At 48.3% G+C, this 19,872-nt stretch overlaps 1 protein-coding gene, 1 long non-coding RNA gene and 1 other non-coding gene across 8 annotated transcripts in view; 2 read left to right on the top strand and 1 right to left on the bottom strand.

Moving 5' to 3' along the window:
* Positions 1–19,872, bottom strand: part of EFCAB6 (EF-hand calcium binding domain 6) — a 183,415-nt gene that overhangs the window by 126,477 nt on the left and 37,066 nt on the right. For all 6 annotated transcript variants that reach the window (XM_025050627.1, XM_025050628.1, XM_025050632.1 and 3 more), the window contains 2 exons: positions 9,147–9,283; positions 5,250–5,362 (listed from right to left, as the gene is read on the bottom strand). In XM_025050627.1, coding sequence (XP_024906395.1) covers positions 5,250–5,362; positions 9,147–9,283 — 250 coding nt within the window. The remainder of the gene's footprint in view (positions 1–5,249; positions 5,363–9,146; positions 9,284–19,872) is intronic.
* On the top strand, positions 2,282–2,400 carry LOC112484262. The gene has a single exon (XR_003047973.1). It is a non-coding gene; the product is annotated as a 5S ribosomal RNA (ribosomal RNA).
* Positions 17,962–19,872, top strand: part of LOC112484224 — a 6,276-nt gene continuing 4,365 nt past the window's right edge. Inside the window, exon 1 of the long non-coding RNA XR_003047948.1 lies at positions 17,962–18,557. This is a non-coding gene — a long non-coding RNA (uncharacterized LOC112484224). The remainder of the gene's footprint in view (positions 18,558–19,872) is intronic.

The following is a 19,872-nucleotide window of genomic DNA, read 5'->3' as shown; positions in this document are numbered from 1 at the left end:
CCATCGACCCTGTGCTTCAGTTTCCCATTCGCAAAAAGAGACAGAAAATAGTATCTATGCTGCCTATGGCATCCTGGCCACGAGGACAAGATGATGACTGCACGCCTGGCACGCAGTAGACATACGATATATTTAAAGTACACAAGGAAAGAAAATCTGAGCCCATGATTTTACACCCAGACGAACTGATTTTTTTTACTGTAAAGTCTACATACATCATGAACATGTAAGAAATCAGAGAACACCATTTCCGTGGGCACTTCCTAAGGAATATACCAAATTGACTAAAGAGACAAATAAGAAAGAAGCGAGCCAGCAGACGTGACAAAGGTTCTCACTCCGGAGGTGGCCGTCTCGTGGAAGCTGGGTTGGTGAAAGAGGAAGACCTACTTCTTAATGGCTTACGCAGAAAGAAATCAGCCGATATACTTAAACCTAGAAATGACCTTTGAACTGTTCCATAGAAGTCACTGTCTTCTTTGTTGGGTTATCACCCTGGGCAGCTGTCTGGACTCCTTGGCTTTTCCCAAAGCAAGTTAGTAAGGTAGGAATTCAAACCAGCCAACCCATGGTCCAAATAAAATAATTTCCATTTCTGACGATGTACGGTGATGTTAACTAAAGGTAATGTGGTAATCATTCAGCAACATAAGCCTATATTGCATCGTCATGTTGTACACCAAAAATTAATACAGTGTTTTAATTCAATCCAATTAATTAAAGTTCAATGATATAAATAAGTTAATTAAATTAAAAAATAATTTCCATTACGATCCAACCCAGAAAGGATACGTTGATACCATAAGATTCACCCACTGGGGCTGAGGCTTTTGAACAGACAGGATGGCCATGGGTATGATGAACAGCTGGTTTTCGTGATTCATCCTTTCCTGCTACACCAATAAACAGGCCTTTGTTTTGACAGCCTCGGTGTAGAGTTTTAATATGACGTGGCCAGAGCCCCAAACTACTATATCTTTAATTTAGAACAACCACATAAAAGATTTTACCTTCTAAGTGAAGGATTTGAATTTCAATTATGAAAGTTCTAAGTATGTTTTCAATAGGGAAATAGGCATAAGTAAGATTTTATTTTTAAATGATCTCTATAAATAGGGATAGAAGACAGACTGGACGAGGCCAGTGCTGTAGACAACACTACCAGTTAGGAGGCAGCAAGGAGAAGTTGAACTCATGCTGCAGAAACAGAAATATACAGAAGAATATACATGTATCTCATATTTAATCCAACCAAAGATGTCTTTCATTGTGAGATGTATCATCGTCTTATGAATCCCCAATAAAGAAAGCCTGCTTCTAATTATTGATAAAATGAAAAAAATGAGACATCCATGGTGAATTGAAATTCTCTTACAGAACTTACCTTCTTATAATACTTAATAACATATGCAAAAGAAAAAGATAGCAAAAATTGGAAAAAAAAAAATTACCAGCATAAACTGAAGCAAAAAAAAACTTAATATGGGCAGCCAGAAAGCTTTGCTTCCGATTGTGTTAGACTGGCTCATATTGAACCAATCAGCCAGCAGATAACAATTATACACTCTGGCCAAAACAGAAACAAACAAACAAAAAGACTATCTGAAGGCACTGGAAAGCAACTGACATAAACTGGAATTGACACTTGGAAGCACAGAATAACACTCATTGAGTTTCTTGTTATGTGGCCTTTTGCCTGAGGGCAAGTCACAGATGGAACCATGCTAAGTGGCTAGAATTTGGAAATAAACGCAGGGTCTTACCGGTTTTAGGAATCAGAAAACAGAGCTTATTCCTAAGCTCTGGAAAGTAGGCGGGGAAAGCCCAAAGAGAAAGGCATAGAGGAAGCTCTCTGGCCTGCGAATGCACTCTGCCCAAATCTCTGCCTGACCCCTGAACCAAAGACGTGTAGAGCTGATAACTAGAAACCCAGCTGAGGCTAAAATAGCAGAGATTTCAGGTGTTAACTCCCTCAAGGAAGACAAAGATTAGAATTTAAGTGCAGCCAAGTAAACTCTCTGCTAAAACAAAAACTTAAATTCTTCAGAGGAACATAACAGAATCCAGAGTCTCTACAATGCAAAATTTACTGTATCTAGGATAAGTTCCAAAACTGATACAGAGGGAGAAAGAAAAAAAAAAAAAAACAGGAAACTGTGATCCATATTTAATAAAAAATGCATTTGATAAAGACCAAACTCTGAGATGACTTAAATGTTGGAATTAGAAGGTAAAAAATTTTAAAGCATTTAAAAATTTTAAATTTAAAAATGGTGTTTGAGTCTACAGCCATGCCACCCTGAACAAGCCTGATCCCATTTGATCTCGGAAGCTAAGCAGGGTTGGGCCTGGTTAGTACTTGGATGGGAGACCACCTAGGAAGACCAGGTGCTATAGACGTAAAAAATAAAAAATAAGGGATTGTAAGCTGACAAGGTCCTTGCAATCTGTGAGGTCAACCAAGAGTTGCCTCGCCCAAAAAAATAAAAATAAAATAAAAATAATACAAATAAATAAAAATGGCATTTGAGAATGTAAAGGAAATTATACTCCCACTGAATGAACACAGGAACTGTCAGCAGAACAACAGAAGTTGTAGCAATGTATTCCGTGTCTGCAGCGTTTGTAAAGTACAATGCATGGCAGCGACAGAACAAAGGACAGGAGGGGAGAGTTGGGAAGACGTTGTTGACACTTCCCTACAGTCACGTGAATTAGCATATTATTTGAAGATAGATTCTGATTCATTAAAAATGTGATGAAATAAAACACTCAATTTATCCAAATTTCTTGAAATTATGTGAACTCTACAGGAAATGTCAGGGGAGAGGATAGGTGGATAGAGAAGGAAGAAGAGGAGCATAATGCAAAAAGGCAAAGATCCCCTTTTGGAAGAAAAGGAACTCAAGGTACAAAATTACTTTACAGAACATCTTAATAAGAACATAAATTCAATAAAAGAAGATGATAAACAACAAAATGAGATGAAAAGTAATATAGTAGATCAAAGGAATATAAGAGTAATAAAGCAGACACAGCAAGGAATGAAACAGACCTAAAATTACAGGTACAGATAAAAGACCTAAGGTGATCATCGAGAATACAGAGGAAAAGGACGAAGAGGATAAAGTGCTTTGAGAGAATGTAATTGATATAGAAGACAGAAACAATCCAACGGAAGAAGAATTTGTGCCACTGAAGTTAAAAATCTGAAAAATAGAACGGAAGATATTCAAAGATACATAATAGCATCAAAAACCGGACATAAAGAAATAACTGAATTTGCAGATTGAAAATACACCGCGTTTTGGAAAATTGATACAGAAAGCTCAACACCAAGATTCATCCTAGCCATACGACTGAAACTCAGGGATAAATAATTCTTTGGGCAATGAGCTGTAACCAAGGAGAAACGTTCTACAAATGTATCTCTTTCCATCTGTCCCTCCTCTCCACGGATCTGCCTGGAAAGGGGCCGGGATTAATGCTGAGTGGTTATTTCTGGGTGTTTAGGACTGGTTTGATCACTGACGTCATTGTTATACCCCTCTGGTTCCATGCCCACCTCACGTGGCTGCGGCGAAATGAAAAGAGACGGTACAGAAACATGGTTGGCCTGGTGCCTTCACGCGGCACTGGGCGGGGCCAACTGTTATGGCGATCGAATTGGCATATAAACTTTTTTGTGATGAGAGCCCTTCCCAATCAGGCTAGATGCCACCTTCTATCCCACTCGGGCTAACTGCACAGCCCATGCTTCAGACAAACATGTCCCCCCCGAGGGCTCACTCTCTCAGTGTCTGTCCCACACATCGGTGAGCCCTGGTCCTGCCAAGGTGCCTCCCAGCTCTTAAGTGGCCACCCCTCTTCCTCCTGTGAACACCCCATGACATCTGCTCTCTCTCACAGGCATTTAAATAGCTCGTTGGGGAGCTGAGCAGCTCGAATCCCGACTCCATCACAAACTAGCTGTGTGATGTTGGGAAATTCATCTGTAACCCACGTGTCCAAGTTTTTTCACCTGAAAAAGGGAATACTAATACCTGCCCCACACAGCTACTGAAGGAAATCAAAATTAAAATCAAGGTGTATAAAGTATCTACACAGCTCAATAAAGAGATGCTTGTTATTATTCTTTTTTATGTGACTTATTTTATATTTAATATGTATGTTACTAAATATATACACAACATATCTGCCCTATATTATATAGCAATACACATGCGTGCACACACACACACACACACACACGCTTCTTAAAGATAGATTACTTGGTTTTGTAACCAATGAAGGGCCTAGTAGTAGAGGACCTGCACATGAACTAACAAAACGTAGGGACAAAAGGGTCCTTGAAAGATTACTTGTCTAGTAACTTCCCAAACTTGGGAGGCTTTAAAGAGCAGAGTCCTGGAGTCTGCTATAAACTGTCTGAGTGAAACCGAGATGAAATCTGAAAATTTGTCATGTTTGAGCTTGCTAGTGAAGCAGATCTGAGACTCAGAGAAGGTGCTCAGTGAATTTCTGTAGTGCTGAATTAAGCTGAAACCACACAGTGACAACCCCTCTGGAAGGAGCCACAGGTGGTAACCTCTGAGGCAAGAAACCACTTGCTTCTGACGACCAAAGGGCTGAAAGGGAGACTCTCCAGTGGCGTCCCTCACACATGCATCCTTGGGGAACTGCTCTCCCCAGGACCCCCCAGCAGGTGGACCGCTCTGGGCGCTGTGTCCATGTGGCTAGCTTGGAGAAAGGACACTTCCTGAGGTTACAGGCCCACCCACAGCCTGGCTGCGTGTGGCCGGTCCGGCTGTAGGAACGGCTTGACGCTATCTGCCCTTTTATGATAAGATTTTCCCCCATCGTTAAAGGAATAACGTGTTCATTATCAAAAGATTTTGAAAATACAGAAGCAGCAGAAAGGGCCACACAACACCCAAGACACATTACTTAAAGATAATCTGAAGGTTGGAACATCCCTGCAATCATTCGCTGGTGTTCCGCACACGTTTCCACGTCACTGGGAACCTCACGGCTCGTGGGGCCCGCTGAGCCGTGCGGGTGTGCTGGACTCACCCTCTTCCTTCCGTTAGGCACGTGTGTTATTGTCGTAAATCACGATGCCGTGACTACCTTTGGGGACAATGCTTTTTCCACGTTTGGCAGTATTCTTGCAGGACAGGTTCACAGGAGAGGGACCACCACGGCAAAGGATGTCGAAACCTTTAGCTATGTACTTTAAAAATGCGTACCTTGGTTTCCCACAGAATACCTAAGGTTCAAGTTGTTATTTATACTGAGGTTCTTCAAAAAGACAATATAATCCACTGTGGTATCTTTATCGATGTTGTACTGTTGTGCAAACCTAAAATAGAAATATGCCTTAGTGATCAGAAAGTACGATAGAGACTCTAAAATGAAGAGAGATTTTGCTAGGGTGCCCTCTACCCCGGGGCTGATGTCCATTTTAAGGGGAGATTTTGCTAGGGTGCCCTCTACCCCAGGGCTGATGTCTATTTTAACGCGCGTTTCTAGCTGCAGCTCAGACGAAAAGTAAGCCTCAGGAAGCGCTATGCTTTATTTAAAAATGCAAGAATATCACTTTACTCAGCCCAGCGGTGGCTACATACAGGCTTGAGTGGGACAGGGACGTCTCAGCCTGCAACGCCACAGGGGGCGGCCAGGGCTTATGCTGCACGGGAGCCACCTCTGCACTCAGAGCAAAAGGAGGTCCCACTTTCCTTTAATAATTGGGGAGAATGGATCTGGGCCAGGAGACAGTTAACAAAGTTTCTATAACCAGAGGAACCTAGAGCTGGGTGGAAGGGAAAACCTAGCCTATCTTCTTGACCAAGCATATCATCCCATCAGAGAAACTGAGGCCCAAGACGACATACTGCTTCAAAGCAGTCAGCTGTGGCAGGTGGGAGGGGAGGGGGCTGTCTTGGCATTTTCTATGATTTCCGTAAGTACAAAGAAAATTTTTATGCATATGCAACGTTTCGCCTTGGAATATATTGAGATACTCTTTTTTTTTTTTTTAAAGTTAAGATAAATAGGATGTTTGGAATTGTTTTCCAATTATTCAAATCTGCCACTTGATAAATGGTTTTCTAGACAATTTCTGCATTATTACATTTATAAAAAAAATTGACAGTTTTTAAATGTTTGGTTACATTATCTCCACATGTGTTGGTTTCTATAATTACCCAATTTCATGCTGCTTTCTAAAAATTTAGTAATTATCACTGAAAGTATTTGTTATTTTTGTTTTCCAAATTTAACAAAGAGTAATGTCATGTATTCATTTCAGTGCATACCTTTTTCCACTTTGATGAATCTTGTCTATTGTTCTAATAAGAAAAATTATCTTGAGATATGATAGCTGCCAGATGTTAACACTGAAACTCTTGAAATAGCTCCATCTTTCATCCACAGTGTCTGTCTTGTGAAAAGAAGGCTGTAAGCTCGGGACCCCAGAAGCGGCACCTAGTGTTCTCCCTTTTGAGTGGCAGCCCTAGAGAAAGCGCTGGCTACGCCGCTGCTCCAGGAAAATGTCACATGCTGACAAAAATCTCGTCTCCAGCTTTCTGGTTTACAGGTACTGGCTTCTGAGAGGATCCCGGCCTCTCCTAATGCCCGGCCCGCCCACATTCACAACAGCTGCCACGTATTCACTGGGCACAGACAGACATAATTCGTGCTAATGTTCCTACAAATGAAATTTCAAAAACGAAGCCCCTGTACTGCCCACGCACGCAGTGTCTCAAAAGGCTTTCTGACAAGAATAAAGGCCTGGGAGACAGAAGCATTCCTGAGATGCAACAAGCAAAGCTATGTTCCCAGGGACCCGAGCTCTAGGCAGGAGAACTCACACGTCTGCAGAGACCCAGGCCTACGACTTCAGGGGCAAAGGGAAGGACGCCAATAGCCCCATAAACCTCTTCGTTGTCACCACCTGGACCTGTGCCTGGGCTTCAAGCATCAGTTCAGGCAGCGGGCTGACCTCTAGTGAGCAAGTGAGTTTTTCAGGCTGCTCATAAACTGTTTCACCTGGGTGTGAGCACTTTGGCCTGCAGGCAATGGAGGGTAGGTAAGGCAGTGTGAGTCGGGAAAGGAAAAACAAAACCCAGCGGGTCTCAGGATCCTCCAATTAAGCATAAAATCCTGCTTCTGTAGACTGGATGATGTTCTGCAGCCTAACCAAAGCTGTTTATCGAAGAGTAAAGGGTACTGATGGGATCTTTACGGTTAGGATATCGTCATCGTGAATCGAGCACCTTCTATGTGCCTGGTGCATCACTGGCATACTTTGTATCTTACGTGGAATCTTTGGACCAGCCCTGCAAGGCGGGCTCCTCAGTCTCCATTTCTTTAAGAGAAAACTGAGCCTCAGAGAGGCTGGGGAGCCTCCCGAGGCCCTAGAACCAGGCAGGGCACAGCCCTGACTCCCAGCGTGCCTGACTTCAAAGCCCAGGCCCCTCCCCCCACACCTGGCACCGACAGCTGATATTAAATAGAAAGCTGTTAGACTTAAAAAAAAAAGGGGGGGGGGGATTCAAAAATGCATTGTGTTTCCTGCTCAAAACTAAAAAGGCAAAGTTAATACTGAAGCAGCTTCTCAAGGAAGGAGTATATTCTTGAGCCTCAACAAGAAAAACATTAAAGCAATTGAAGAAATGGGCTACTTTGATCTTTTGCATTTCCATTCTAAAGGAAAGCAATTCTATTAAGTTTCTCAAATCTTATGAAAACGGTATTGTTTTTGAGGCTTAAGAAAATCTCGAATAAAAATTTGTGGAGTTCTTTATTATTCAATACTTATGAGATGGGGAAACAGACAGTAACATTTTTTATAGATTTACTAGGTTGGAGACTGCAGTGCCAAACACAAGGTTTATTGTCAAATAAAACACTGTTTTGTTTTTTGATTGCCTGTTTTAAAAGAGTGTTGCTTCTGTTCTATAATTGCGTGCACAAAATTATTTAATTTGTTTTGTTTGGATCTTATTCTGGACACTTTCCCAGCCGGAAAGATGTAAAAATTAAAACATCTATTATGGCTTTTATATTCTGAGGTGGGTTATAAAGAGGAAAAAAGAAGAAATTATTCAAAAGACTAGGAAATATCCATTTTTCAAAAAAGTCTCCCACTTTCTTTTAAAAGTCTCTTGCTTTTCAGACCCTGCAGTGCCCATCGCATGGGCACATGCCCTCTTGACTTCCTGCCACAGAAGCAATCTCGTCCGCTCCTGGCGGAAGCCACGTCTTTATGTAAGGAACCACAGCGACATGTTTTAATAGCGATTTACAACTGCAGGCTCGGTACTTTTGTTAGTGGCCTGGCAGATATTCAGAGAAGGGGGAAAGACAGGAGGAGGGAGAATGTCACCCGGTTAAGTGCTGTGAACATTAAGTTAAACAGGGACCCACCCTAGACTGGCTTGAACACAAAACTCAAGTAGCTACAGACGCCAAAATGTCTGGCTTCTTCTACATGATCTGGAGTTTACTGGAGGCTCAAAAAAATGCTCGTGCCAGCTTCCACACACTGCCCTCGAGTCAGGAGCAGGTGGCAGTGGCTTTCAAACATGAAAGAACAGCTAAATGTTCAGTTATTCACTGTCCCCTGCTGCGACGCCCGCCACCCCCACCCCAACCTCAGCGGTAATAGTCCTCAGAGGAAAATTAAGTTCTGGTTGTTATACCAGGATGCAATAGGGAACACATCGACGGATGAATAAACCCTGAAATGCGTCCTTCTCCTCCTAACCCCAGGCTTTGAGTAAAAGTCAGCTGTGAGCTGGCAACACATGGGGTGGAGGGTGTGGTGCCAGCCAGGAAAAGAGAGACGGCTGGTGACGGATCGCTTAAATAATCGCGATGCACTAAGTCTGCAGACCAGATGACGCTCGCGCCCCAGGGCACTTAAGGAATTGGAACCGCTGGCTCTCATATTTCTGAGAATCCGTGGAGCGCACGTGGAGAATGCGGGAGAAAGGCCAAATGACAAGCGCCTATTTTAAAAGCCGTGCGGACGCAGGAGGCGGGAGGCAGGGTCGTGCTGGGCGCGGTGCGCCCGATGTCCCATTTGGAAACTGGGTTCGAGTTCCACTGAGCGGTCGCTCGCCACACCGTCACTCACTTACTTTTTGAATTCATCGTCTTCCATCTTCAGACAGAAGGTCTCCAGAACCCTCCTCAGCTCGTGCAGCTGGATCAGACAGGTCTTGTTCGCGTCGATGAGCTTAAGAGCTTTGATAATAGTTTTAATGTTTTTGAAAATCTGTGTATAAAAGTGATTTAGGAAAAGTCAAAAGATCCGGTGTTGAAAACCAAAATGGTCATTTAAAAAAAGTGAAAGTTTTTAAATGCTTCTTATAAAATAAAATGCTTTCAAAAACTAACAATCGTATGTACTGCAAAATGACATGTCTATGGGAAAAAAAGAGAACACTCTGCATTTATTGAATGTTTTCAAGGCCATTTTCTCTGTAAACGGTCTTAGTAGGTTTTTAAGAAACGCTTCCTGATGTAAAGCAGTAAATCTCATACACAATTCGTTCCCTTGTAAGCCATACGAAAAATCTTTTTTGTTAATTGATACTTAAAAACTACAGTTCTGGCATACCTGGACTTGTACAATTTTTATTTTTCATGGCTATATGCAAACTAGGAACTAAGAGCTGAATGAAAAATATGACTATATTTCAACTCCTCTGAATTTTTAAAAGATATTACAGAGAAGTTTTATAGAGATCTTTCCCAAATTCAGCAAACGTATCTTTATTGGGCACACGAACGTGGCAAGTATTGGGACAGGCCCCATGGGGACGCAGAGAGCCACGAGCTGTGCTTTGCCCTTAAGCTACTCACACTGAGAGTCGAGAAACACCCACTGGGACGCTACATGTGCTGAGCACGGAGCCACGTGGCTGCCTCCTCCCAACCCACGGGAAGCCAGTACGACCACAACCCTACTTTTCGATAAAACTGAGGTTCGGGGAGGCTACACGAGTCACCCAACATCACCCTGCTAGATGCTGATCAATCCTTTAACTGCCACCTTGCAGAGGAGATAAGACATAGAAGTAAATGGGCCCTGGGAACAAGAGCCGAATGACAGAGACGCACGAGGAGCTGTGGGCCTTCGCAGGAGAGAACAAGCACTTAGCCAGAGCCCTCTGCGGGCTTCCTGCAGGAGGTGGCATCTGAGCTAGGAGGGTGGCTGGGTGCTGACTGCACCAGCACTAGGCGACCTCCCAGGCTGGCAGGAGGGTGTTCTCCATGGCAGGGTGTGAGGCCAAGACGGGACTGTGGAGGAAGAGCGATGAGCGGCCGGGAGGGCCGGATCCTGGACAGTCTGGTTCTCCCGTCCTGTCCCAGACCAAGTGCAAGTGCAGCCGGATTCTGAGGGAAATGCGTTCCGGCTGGAGAGGATGGGCCATCGAGCACTCACCTGGCTGCCCCTACTCGAGACCACTGGCCACCCATGGCCCCTCCCACCCTCATGCCCATGTCCTCGGGCATCTTTGCTCCCCTCACCATACTTACTCCTGGAGCTTGCCTGTGGCTTTAAAGACCAGCTGGTGGCTCTCAGAGGTCTATCCCCAGCCCCGGCGTCAATGTGAGCCCCGGTTAGGATGTCCAACTGAGTGCCTAGCGACATCAACCTTGAGAGCCTAGCAGACACCCCAGGTTCACCAAACACCACCTGCCCCAGCCCCCATCCCAGGACACGGCAGACCCTCCCTGCCAGGCCCTCCTCACGTCCCATACCCGGTCCATCGCGAGAGCCTAGCAGCCCTCCTTCTGCGGGGCGATGTAAGGGCCTCCCAGCTGGTCTTCCAGTTCCCACACTGAACTCAGCTATCCGTCCACACAGCGGCCAAGGCGTCCGGTGTAAACGAGCGTCTGAGCGTGGCCCCCTCTGCCCAGAGCCCTCCAGAGGCGCCATCGCATCCAGGTGCAGACCAGCTCCCGCCGTAACCTGCGGGCCGCTCAGACTGGCTCGTGGCAGTGCTCCCGCCCCACCTCCCCCAGCTGCCCAGCCCAGGCCTTCGCATGCCCTGGACCGCCCCCTCGGGCCCCTGCCTCCTGCCCCAAGGCCCTCGCATTTGCTGTTCCTTCTGCCTGGAACATTCTTCCCCAGAGCCACTGGCTCCTCCCTACTTCATTCAGGTCTTGGCCCAAGTGTCACCTCACCAATAAGGCCCCCCTTGACCACACCTATACGTTAGGGCCCCACCCCCAACCCTCGTTTCCTCTTCGAAGCACTTCTCACGAATGAACGTAACACTTGTCTGCAGTGACTGTCCCCGGGCAATTGTGCTTCCTGAGAGCAGCATGCTGATCACCACTTCACCCCGGGGCCCAGAACAGCAGCTGGCAGAGTGCGCGCGCTCAGGAAGCACTTGTTTGAGTGGATCGATGAGTCCATCTTCCTTTCACTTGCTGGGAAAAAGGCCACACTGAGGAAGCCTGGTTACACACCTGCAAATACCTCCTCGGGCCAATGCCAAATGCAATAAAGATGACAATAATATAATTGCACAAATAGTAATTGAATGTCGGCTGCGTGCAAAGTCTGTGCTAAGCGGCACGCACGCCTCCCACTTCTCACAAGCAGAGGGCCCTGGCTGAGACCAAGTTAGCACCCGAAACTGAGGGTACCAAGCGAGGAAGAGCAGGCGTGGCATCGGCCGACGGAGTGTCCACCTCAGCTCTGTCACTTCTCTGAGAGAACAGAGCCCTAGCCACAGGCACTTGCTTCCAGCACCCAGGCTGCGGCCACGTCGCGATTCGCCGCCCCCGCGGAATGAAGGGCGTGAGGCGCTGTGCTTTCTAACACCCCGGAGCAGCCCGCGCGGATCCCCAGCGTGGACTGTGGGAGGGAAGGCAGCTGGCACAGAACCCACGCCCGCCAGAGGTATGTCTCCAGGTTCCTTACCGTGTGTCAGACCAAAGTTTGGCAGGATCCGAAGTGAGCTGCACATGGTGAGGCTTATCAGAGGCAACTAAGTTAGGGCCGCGGTGCGTGAGCCTCGTCCCGTGCGGGAGAGAAGAAAAAGGCATGAAGGACAACATGGCGGGGGTCACAGTGACCATGCCGTGCCCCGCCCCACTTCCCTGCTGCCTTGTAAAGGGAGAAGAGCGTGGGAGGGGAAAAGGGAAAAAGGGTGGTGTGGAACATCCACCTCCTTTCGAGGCCGGCTAGACATCTGCCATTTTGGTGTAACTGGGACAAGTCAGCACTAGGAGCCAATCGTCTCTGAGCCTCCTGTTTACCCGACCCTCCACCCCAGCTCCGCTCTCGTGATCACGAGCTCCTGCCCCCACAGGCCCTGGCTCCAGCCATATGTACTGCGTACTGAGCCACTTCAGGTCACAAGCACAGCAGGGCCCGCGTGTGGGCTGGACAGTCCTCGCCTTGGCCCAGCCTGCCAAGCCCTACAGGGTCTGACCGGCCCCTCAAGCCTTCTCGACCTCACCTCACCCCTCCTGCTCTCGCCTCCCACTCCGCTCCGGGTCCTGGGCTCCTTGCTCCTCACACACACCACACACTCACTGGCCAAGACTGCGGCCTGGCCTCCTGCTGGACAGCGCCCCCACTCCGCCCTCCTGCAGCCTCGGTCCTGCCTCCGCCACCTGCCCGTGCTGAAGCACAAACTCAATCCGCCCTCACCACTCCCTTCGTTTCTCTCCTCTGCATTCACCCACACCTGGATGGGCCACCTGGACGGGCCACGTTTCTTTCTCTGTTGGTTGTCTTTCTTCCTCCACTGAAATGAAAACTCCAGGGAGGAGGACTTGGTTTTGTTGCCGCTGTATCGTGGGGCCTAGGACAGCACCTGGAAAAGTGCGTGCCCGCCACTATTTGCAGAGCGAGTCACCACGCTGTGACTGCTGCCGGAGGCCCTGCCTACACCTGCCACTGTCCCCTCTGGGGCAGGATCCAGTGGCTTCCCTTGCTGCTCTCCCTAGTCCATTTCCATCTGATCACTGGCTCCCTGACTTCTGTCTTGACATCTTGGCGTAGTTCTGCCTGGATCTGGTACCCAGCTCCCTCCCGACTCCGTCTGGCCTGTGCTCTCCAGGCTCTCCATCCCTGCCCTTCAGACCCCCACTGCTCTGAGGTAAGAGGGGAGACTCCGAATCCACAAATCCACAGGGGAGAGGGGAGAACGGTGCGAGTTAACGATAGGACAAGGGCCACTGCCTCTCGCTTCCTCCCTGCAACGCCAGCACGCATCTCAGAAAAGAAGATGCGGTCTTGGCCGTGACTGCCAGAGCCAGGCCTGAGAAAGGGCGCTCTCCTAGCTGCACCCCCATCCCCGCTCCACTCCCTATGGAAGCCCGACTTCCTTTCCCACATTCCAGGGGTGGCAAACTCTTGCCCACTGCCTGTTTCGTTCGCCTGCAAGCTAACATTAGTTCCTGAATTTTTATATGGTTGGAAAAATCGAAAGAATGATATTTTCTGACATGTGAAAGTTATGTAAATTTCAAATTTCAGGATCCTAAGTAAATGTAACTGGCGCCCACCTACGCCATTTATTTACATATTGCCTCTGACTACTTCCCCACATGGGCAGAGTTGAGCAAGTGGGCAGAACACCCGGTCTCCAAAGATAAAAATGTTTACTACCTTTACCGCGTAAGTCTACGACCCTTGTTCCACCCTCTCCCGTGAACCCCCACACACGTGTGAGTGGGTGGTAAGTGTCGGGGGCTTTACATACACACACACACAAGCAGAGGCACCGAGGATTCAGAAAGCCAGAAGAAGAGCGAGGTACGACTTTAAAGACTCAGGCGCCAGGAAATGGGCCTCTTCAGAAGTCGCCCAAAGTCTTCTCGGCCCAGCCACCTTCCTTACCCCTGTGTCAGACTCGGTCCCAGCCGTCACAGGCAGCCAGGCCCCACAGTTTGGGGCAGGATAGTGCATTCCCAGCCATAGGCTCTGAAATGAGACTCTGAACCCCAGCACCGCGCCATTACACAGGTGACCTGGAACGGCGACCTGACTCCTCTCAACTCCGTTTCCTCATCTGTGAAATGGGGGTGAACGAGGTGCTGCAGCGGTGTGTGGCTGAGGTGAATGAGCGCGTGTGTGCCAGTGCTTCACGGGGGACATGCTTAGCAAATGTGGTGTGACACAACTGCTGACTGCGACTGAAGGCCGAGGACAGATACACATAAGCAGAAGCCACACACCCGTGTCGGGGAACAGTAAGTGGCTGAGCCAGCACAACTACCCACCGCCCCAGCAAACTCCTCCAACTCCTTCGCTGCCCTGCTGCTTAATCTAAGTTAACATAAGCCTTGAGAAGGCGGAAGGCCTCGAGTGGGCAAGAGTCTGGGGCCAAGAACAGAGCCTAGATCAATGACTGTTTGTTGAGTGGATGAACAGATGGGTAATGGGTGGAATGAGGGATGATGGAGTGATGGAGAGATGGAGGGATGGAGGGATGGAGGGATGGAGGGATGGAGGGATGGATGGATGGATGGATGGATGGACGGATAGATAGATAGATAGATAGATAGATAGATATAGATAGATATAGATAGATAGATAGATGGATAGATGGATAGATGGATGGATGGATGGATGGATGGATGGATGGATGGATGGATGGATGGATGGACAGACAGACAGATGATGAGTAGATAAATGGATAGATGTATGGATGGACAGAGGAAAGGGTAGATGATGGGTGGGTGGATGGATGGACGGACAGGGCAACTGCAGCGTTCACGGGGAGGAAGCTTTCATAAGCCAAGGAAATCCTTGCATAGACAGGAGAGGTGCCTGAAAAAGGGCAGGTGGGCATCTACTGCCCAGTGGACTCAGTGATCTGCTCTGCATCTTCCCAGGGACAAGAACCAAGAATTGGACAGAGACAAGGAAGCAGGGCAGGAGGGGCGGATTAGAGCAATCTGCATGCCTATCATCGGCATGGATAGGACGAGTGGACTTTCCATGGGTTAAGTGGAGATCAAGAAAGGTAGAAGCTTGAATTGTCCTGCTCCCAGGGGCGGCTTATAGGTGAGGGGGCGTGAGCAGCCTGGAGTAGAGCGGAGGAGGAGAGGGGCTGACCCAGAGCTGACCGTCCTCACCAGGAAACCATTTGGTTCGAGGCCTCCGGAGCGCTGATCGCTCCCCACATGCCCTGTGGGTGAGCAGCCTTGCCGTGGGCCCAGGGAACGCGTGGAGGGAGAGAGACTCTCCCTTTCCTCAGCCCTCATCACAGACCCAGCAAACTGGGAGAAAGGAAGCAGAAAGAGGGAGAGACGGAAGTGCAAGCACCATGCCCCCAAGCTGCAGGTCCCTGGAGCCAGAACGAGGGGCGGAGAAGCCCGCTGAGCTGGCTCTCACCTCAAGGCTTAAAAGTGGACTAGCCTGAGCTGGCCTTGCCGATACTAAATGTGACCAGAAAGCCTAAGGTATCCTTAAGGGACAAAGAAGGCAGATTTGCTAGCACCCACTTCAGAACGGTGCAAAGCGAAGAATCAAACCGCTTCGTGTTCGTACCCCACTGAGTTCAGATGGTTCAGTAAACTGCTGACAGTGGATGTTATTATTACTCTACAGTTCTTTGTTTAAAATTCTTTTTATAGCACTTTGAGCTGCAGGAGGGAAAGCTATGAACCCAAATAAATACAACCACCCAGACTTTAACGGATGTGAGGGAAGACCCAAGCCGTTGGCGCTGGGGCCCGGCCTCTCCCCACGCGGGCTGCGAGTCGTCGCTCTCGGGGCCTGGCCCTGCCGTGGCCCTTCCGGGAGGAAGGCAAAGCCCCTCCACGCTCAGGAACTTAAACCCTCCACGACCGTCGTCTTATTAGCTCCTGTCTAGCTGTTTCCTGTTCAGTTCCTCACCCGGAACCACCTTTTCCTTGCCCGGTTTCTGGCAGAAGTGGGTCGGCACCGCACCCCACCCCACCCGCCTGCCTTCGGACAGGACCCCAAGGGGAGGGGGCTGCTAGCAGCGCCCAGGTCTTGGCTCTGCAGCGAAGCGGACGGGTTCAGCACCCGCTGCTGGCAGTCTGGCACCTTTCTGTCACCACGACTAAATCCATTTTAAATTTAAGGAGTAAATTTTTTTTTAATGAAACCATGAAAAAGGAGTTCTCTGACAATAAACACATCAACGCTCATTTTCCTTATTATTCTACTTTCGGCTATTTCGTATAAAATCTTTAATTAAAGTTTTTCTTTGAAATTGTCATTATCAACCCAGAAGAAAGAAAGGAGGAGAAAGAAAGAACAACACAGCTGTGCAGATATGACGCGCTATTCAGGACTAAACGAACTGGAACGGAATAAGGAGCTTGACTGTTCTGTTCCGAGTGTTGGCTCCATATTCTCAGCAGCACAGTCTAACTCGTCACTTTACATCGACTCCATCTGTTTACACTCTGCAGAGCATTGGCTTCCTACCGCGAACGTTTCCTATTTACCAGCTGGTAGAGATGAGCCAAACCAGATAGGAAAAAATTAGACTGCATTCAGAACCTCGTAAATGCACACTTTCGACTTGGGGACATGTGGGAGGAGCGGGCAGGCATCCCTCACCTTTAACAAAGGCGGCACCTCCGTGCCTCCCGGCGATTCTTTGTCTTAGGGGGCTAGTGCTCCCCCCAGGGGCCGGGGACTAGGCGGTTGCTTCTCGCACGTATGCAAACCCTGCCTTTACCAAAACTTGAGCAGGCTTACATAAAGAGACATCTGAGTGAGAACCAGGAAAACAGAGAAAAGGGAGCTGACTCGAAAAGAGCTCAATCAACCTAAAAGTCATAGTTGCTATAACGGAGCAGAAAATCCAAACACGCAGTTTCGGGTTTCCTTGCAGCCGAGGTGAAAAGAAAAACTTGCTGTTATATATATATGCACCACAGGCCATGTAAATCTTCCCCACATTTGATTTTCATTTTTAAAATGTCTGCCTGCAACATATGGCTTAAAGATTTCTAGTAAGAAATTCTAGCTACCCATTGAACTTCTGACACAGCTATGAAAATGAGCCGCAAATCTAAATATCTAGGGACTTAAAAGGGTGCCAAATCTAGAAGAAATATTTCCCGTCTCTCTCCTGTTTTGCAAACCCAGCACACGCTCGTAGGACGGGCTCCACCCCAGACAGCACAGGCGTCGCTCACAGGACAGAGCTGCTCACCAGGAGGGGCGAGCCAGTCACCTCCTAGGAACTCGGTGTGCCCCCCACAGGCCAGAGGCACTAGGCCAGGGCAGGCTGACGGTGGTGACTGGAGACGAGAGTGCCGGGTTACCCCAAGGTCTGACCATAGGGGCCCCGCCCCCAGCTGCTCTCTCACATGTGTCCACTGTACTGCTGACACCTGCCTAAGACCCCTTTCTCAGGCCACAGTCCCTTTGTCAGGCCTTCGGTGAGACCCCGCCACCCCACCGCCACACCCTGCAGCGTGCCTTAGGGTTAATCCCCAAGTCAGAGACACCGCTCTTTTCCTCCAGCCTCCCCTCCAAATTCGGTCTGTCCCGCCCTGCCCTGAGAGACAGAACTGGGCTCAGGATAGTCACGAGCTCATCTGCCCGCTGCCCCGACATCTCCCCACCGGCCCCATTTCCAGGCCGCGACCCCGAAAGCTACCCCGCACCTCACCCTGTGCGCCCCCCACCCCCAGGACCGAGTCCCACTCTGACTCCAGCCTGAGAGGCCGCTTCCCCAGCTGTCCCCATGACTGGCCACTTCCCATGCGAAGCTTGTTTCTCCATCCAGTAACTAGTCACTGGGTTTCTATCTGGCACTGAAGCCACAACACCGAGCAGGAGAAGGCGCCCGCTCCCAGGGGACACGTATCCTAGCAGTAAACAAGTAAACAAGGAAGCAAAACTCCCAGGATGCTCTGAGTGTTGAGGAAAACACAGTTGTCGACAGTGACTCAGACACCACCCTGGAGGGATCCCTCGTGGTGAGCGCCGTGAGCCAGGCAGCCAAAAGCCGCGGGCCTCCCAGGGGGGTCTCCAGGGCCCTGACTCACGTCTGGAACAGCTAATTCTGGGTGTCGGATGGAACGCAGATCATAAGGACGAGTGGGAACAGGAAAAGCAGTCCAGGGGTTGTTGACAAAGCAAAGGGGGCGGGGGCAGCGATGGCGGTGGGATGCAGAGAGGTGGGTGAGTTCAGGAAAGACCTCTGGATACAGCCAACAGGACTGGCTGGAGGGCTAGACATGGGAGAGGGGCCAGGCGGGGAAATGGGTATGAAGGTTGGTCCTAGGTGTCTGCTTGAATGGCTCAGTGAACGGTAAAGCCATTTACCAGAGTCGGGGGGGTGAAGGGGTGGTCAAGGGAATAAAGCTTCTGGGGGGGGTGAGGAGGAGAGTCCAAGTTCTGATTTTCCTTGTGAACAATGATGTGGCCAGAGCTTCAGACGGAGGCGTGAACGCAGACACCATCAGCACATCGCCCTCTCTCCCTTCCCCTCTGCAGCTTCAAATGCACCATCGCTCGACTTTCCATGCGGCTCAGCTCCTCGAAATGCAAACTCCTGACGTTCTGAGTCACTTCCGGCAGTGTGGTAAGTTCACCTCATGGTTATTCTCACGTAGACTCTCTCAACACCGCAAGCACTCTGCAACAGCTTCCCCGGTTCACGGACGGACCAGTCTGCAGAAAGGCTGCTTGGGCCACTCGGCTGTGTGTGTCGCACACTCAGCTAGGGAAGTCCAAGTGCTCCAGCCCGCTTCCCCTGCACCCCACTGTGTTAAACATTTACCCCCACAATCTTGTTTGTACTACTGATTTGCCACATACGATAAGATATTATTATTTGTTAAATAAACTTAGTCCGAAATAATTACAAATCCTCATATAACAGAATCTTTGCTTTTGTCTCCCGATGAAGTCTTTAGTAAATTAATAATAGAGCAACCAAAAATAGGTCTGGGGTAGAAGTGTTTTCGAGATAATTTTTTTTTAAATGGCAACTGATTATTTTGTTATGTGAAATTCTCTAGATCAAAATGTAAGCCCTGTTCTTCATTCAGTTGCACGAGACACGAGCGTAAGAGCTGTGACATTATTAATCACTATATTCAGTTATGATTGATAGGCTTTTCTGCGGGGAGGAGAAAGTGCCTCAGATGCAATCTGTCCCAACAGCTCTGCGATATGCTAATATTTTCTTCAGATGAAAGAGAAGATGTGTTCAAATACCTGCTATAATAGGCAATTAATACCAAGAGCACCAAGGTAGACCTGATAAAAGCGAGATTAGGAGAGTACTGCCAATTAACCGAACGCTTGTATGTTTTAGTAAATGGCCTCATTTTGAGTTTGACACAGTCGTCTTATTAGGCAAACAGTCTGCATTCCAGTACATTTGTTCATGCTAATGCGGTGTTACAACGTTAAGGTATGTTTATGAGGTGGTTGTGATTCTGGCAACTGTTTCTTTATTCCTCAAGCCGTAATTTTTTAGATTTCATTTTTGATGGAAATGTGTCTATATAAGAAAATAAACCTACCCATCACTTGCGTCTCCTCTTCGTGGATGTTACGGACCAAGAGAGCAGCTCGGTACCTTTAATTACTTACTAATTGCTTCTGGAATGACCAAGGCTACATCTATAACCTCCAAGGCACCCGGGTAGTCCCATAAGCCTGTGTCAGTCACTCGGTGTCCAACAGACACACTAGTCACGCCCGACTGGGTAGACCAGATGTTCTGACGTCACAGCACCCAGGTTTACAGACTGTGCCTGGCTTAGGTGGTGACGGCAGGAGAGCAAACAGCCTGGGGCTTAGGATGTGTTTTTTTCTTTTTTTCTTTTTTTAATGTCTTTAATTGCATCCTACAGTCTTGCATTCTCTCTTCTCTTAAGAAGAGTTTT

Source organism: Pteropus alecto, unplaced genomic scaffold, assembly GCF_000325575.1.
Source record: "Pteropus alecto unplaced genomic scaffold, ASM32557v1 scaffold157, whole genome shotgun sequence".
Classification (NCBI taxonomy): domain Eukaryota; kingdom Metazoa; phylum Chordata; class Mammalia; order Chiroptera; family Pteropodidae; genus Pteropus; species Pteropus alecto.
This window is presented reverse-complemented; position numbering and strand designations above follow the sequence as displayed.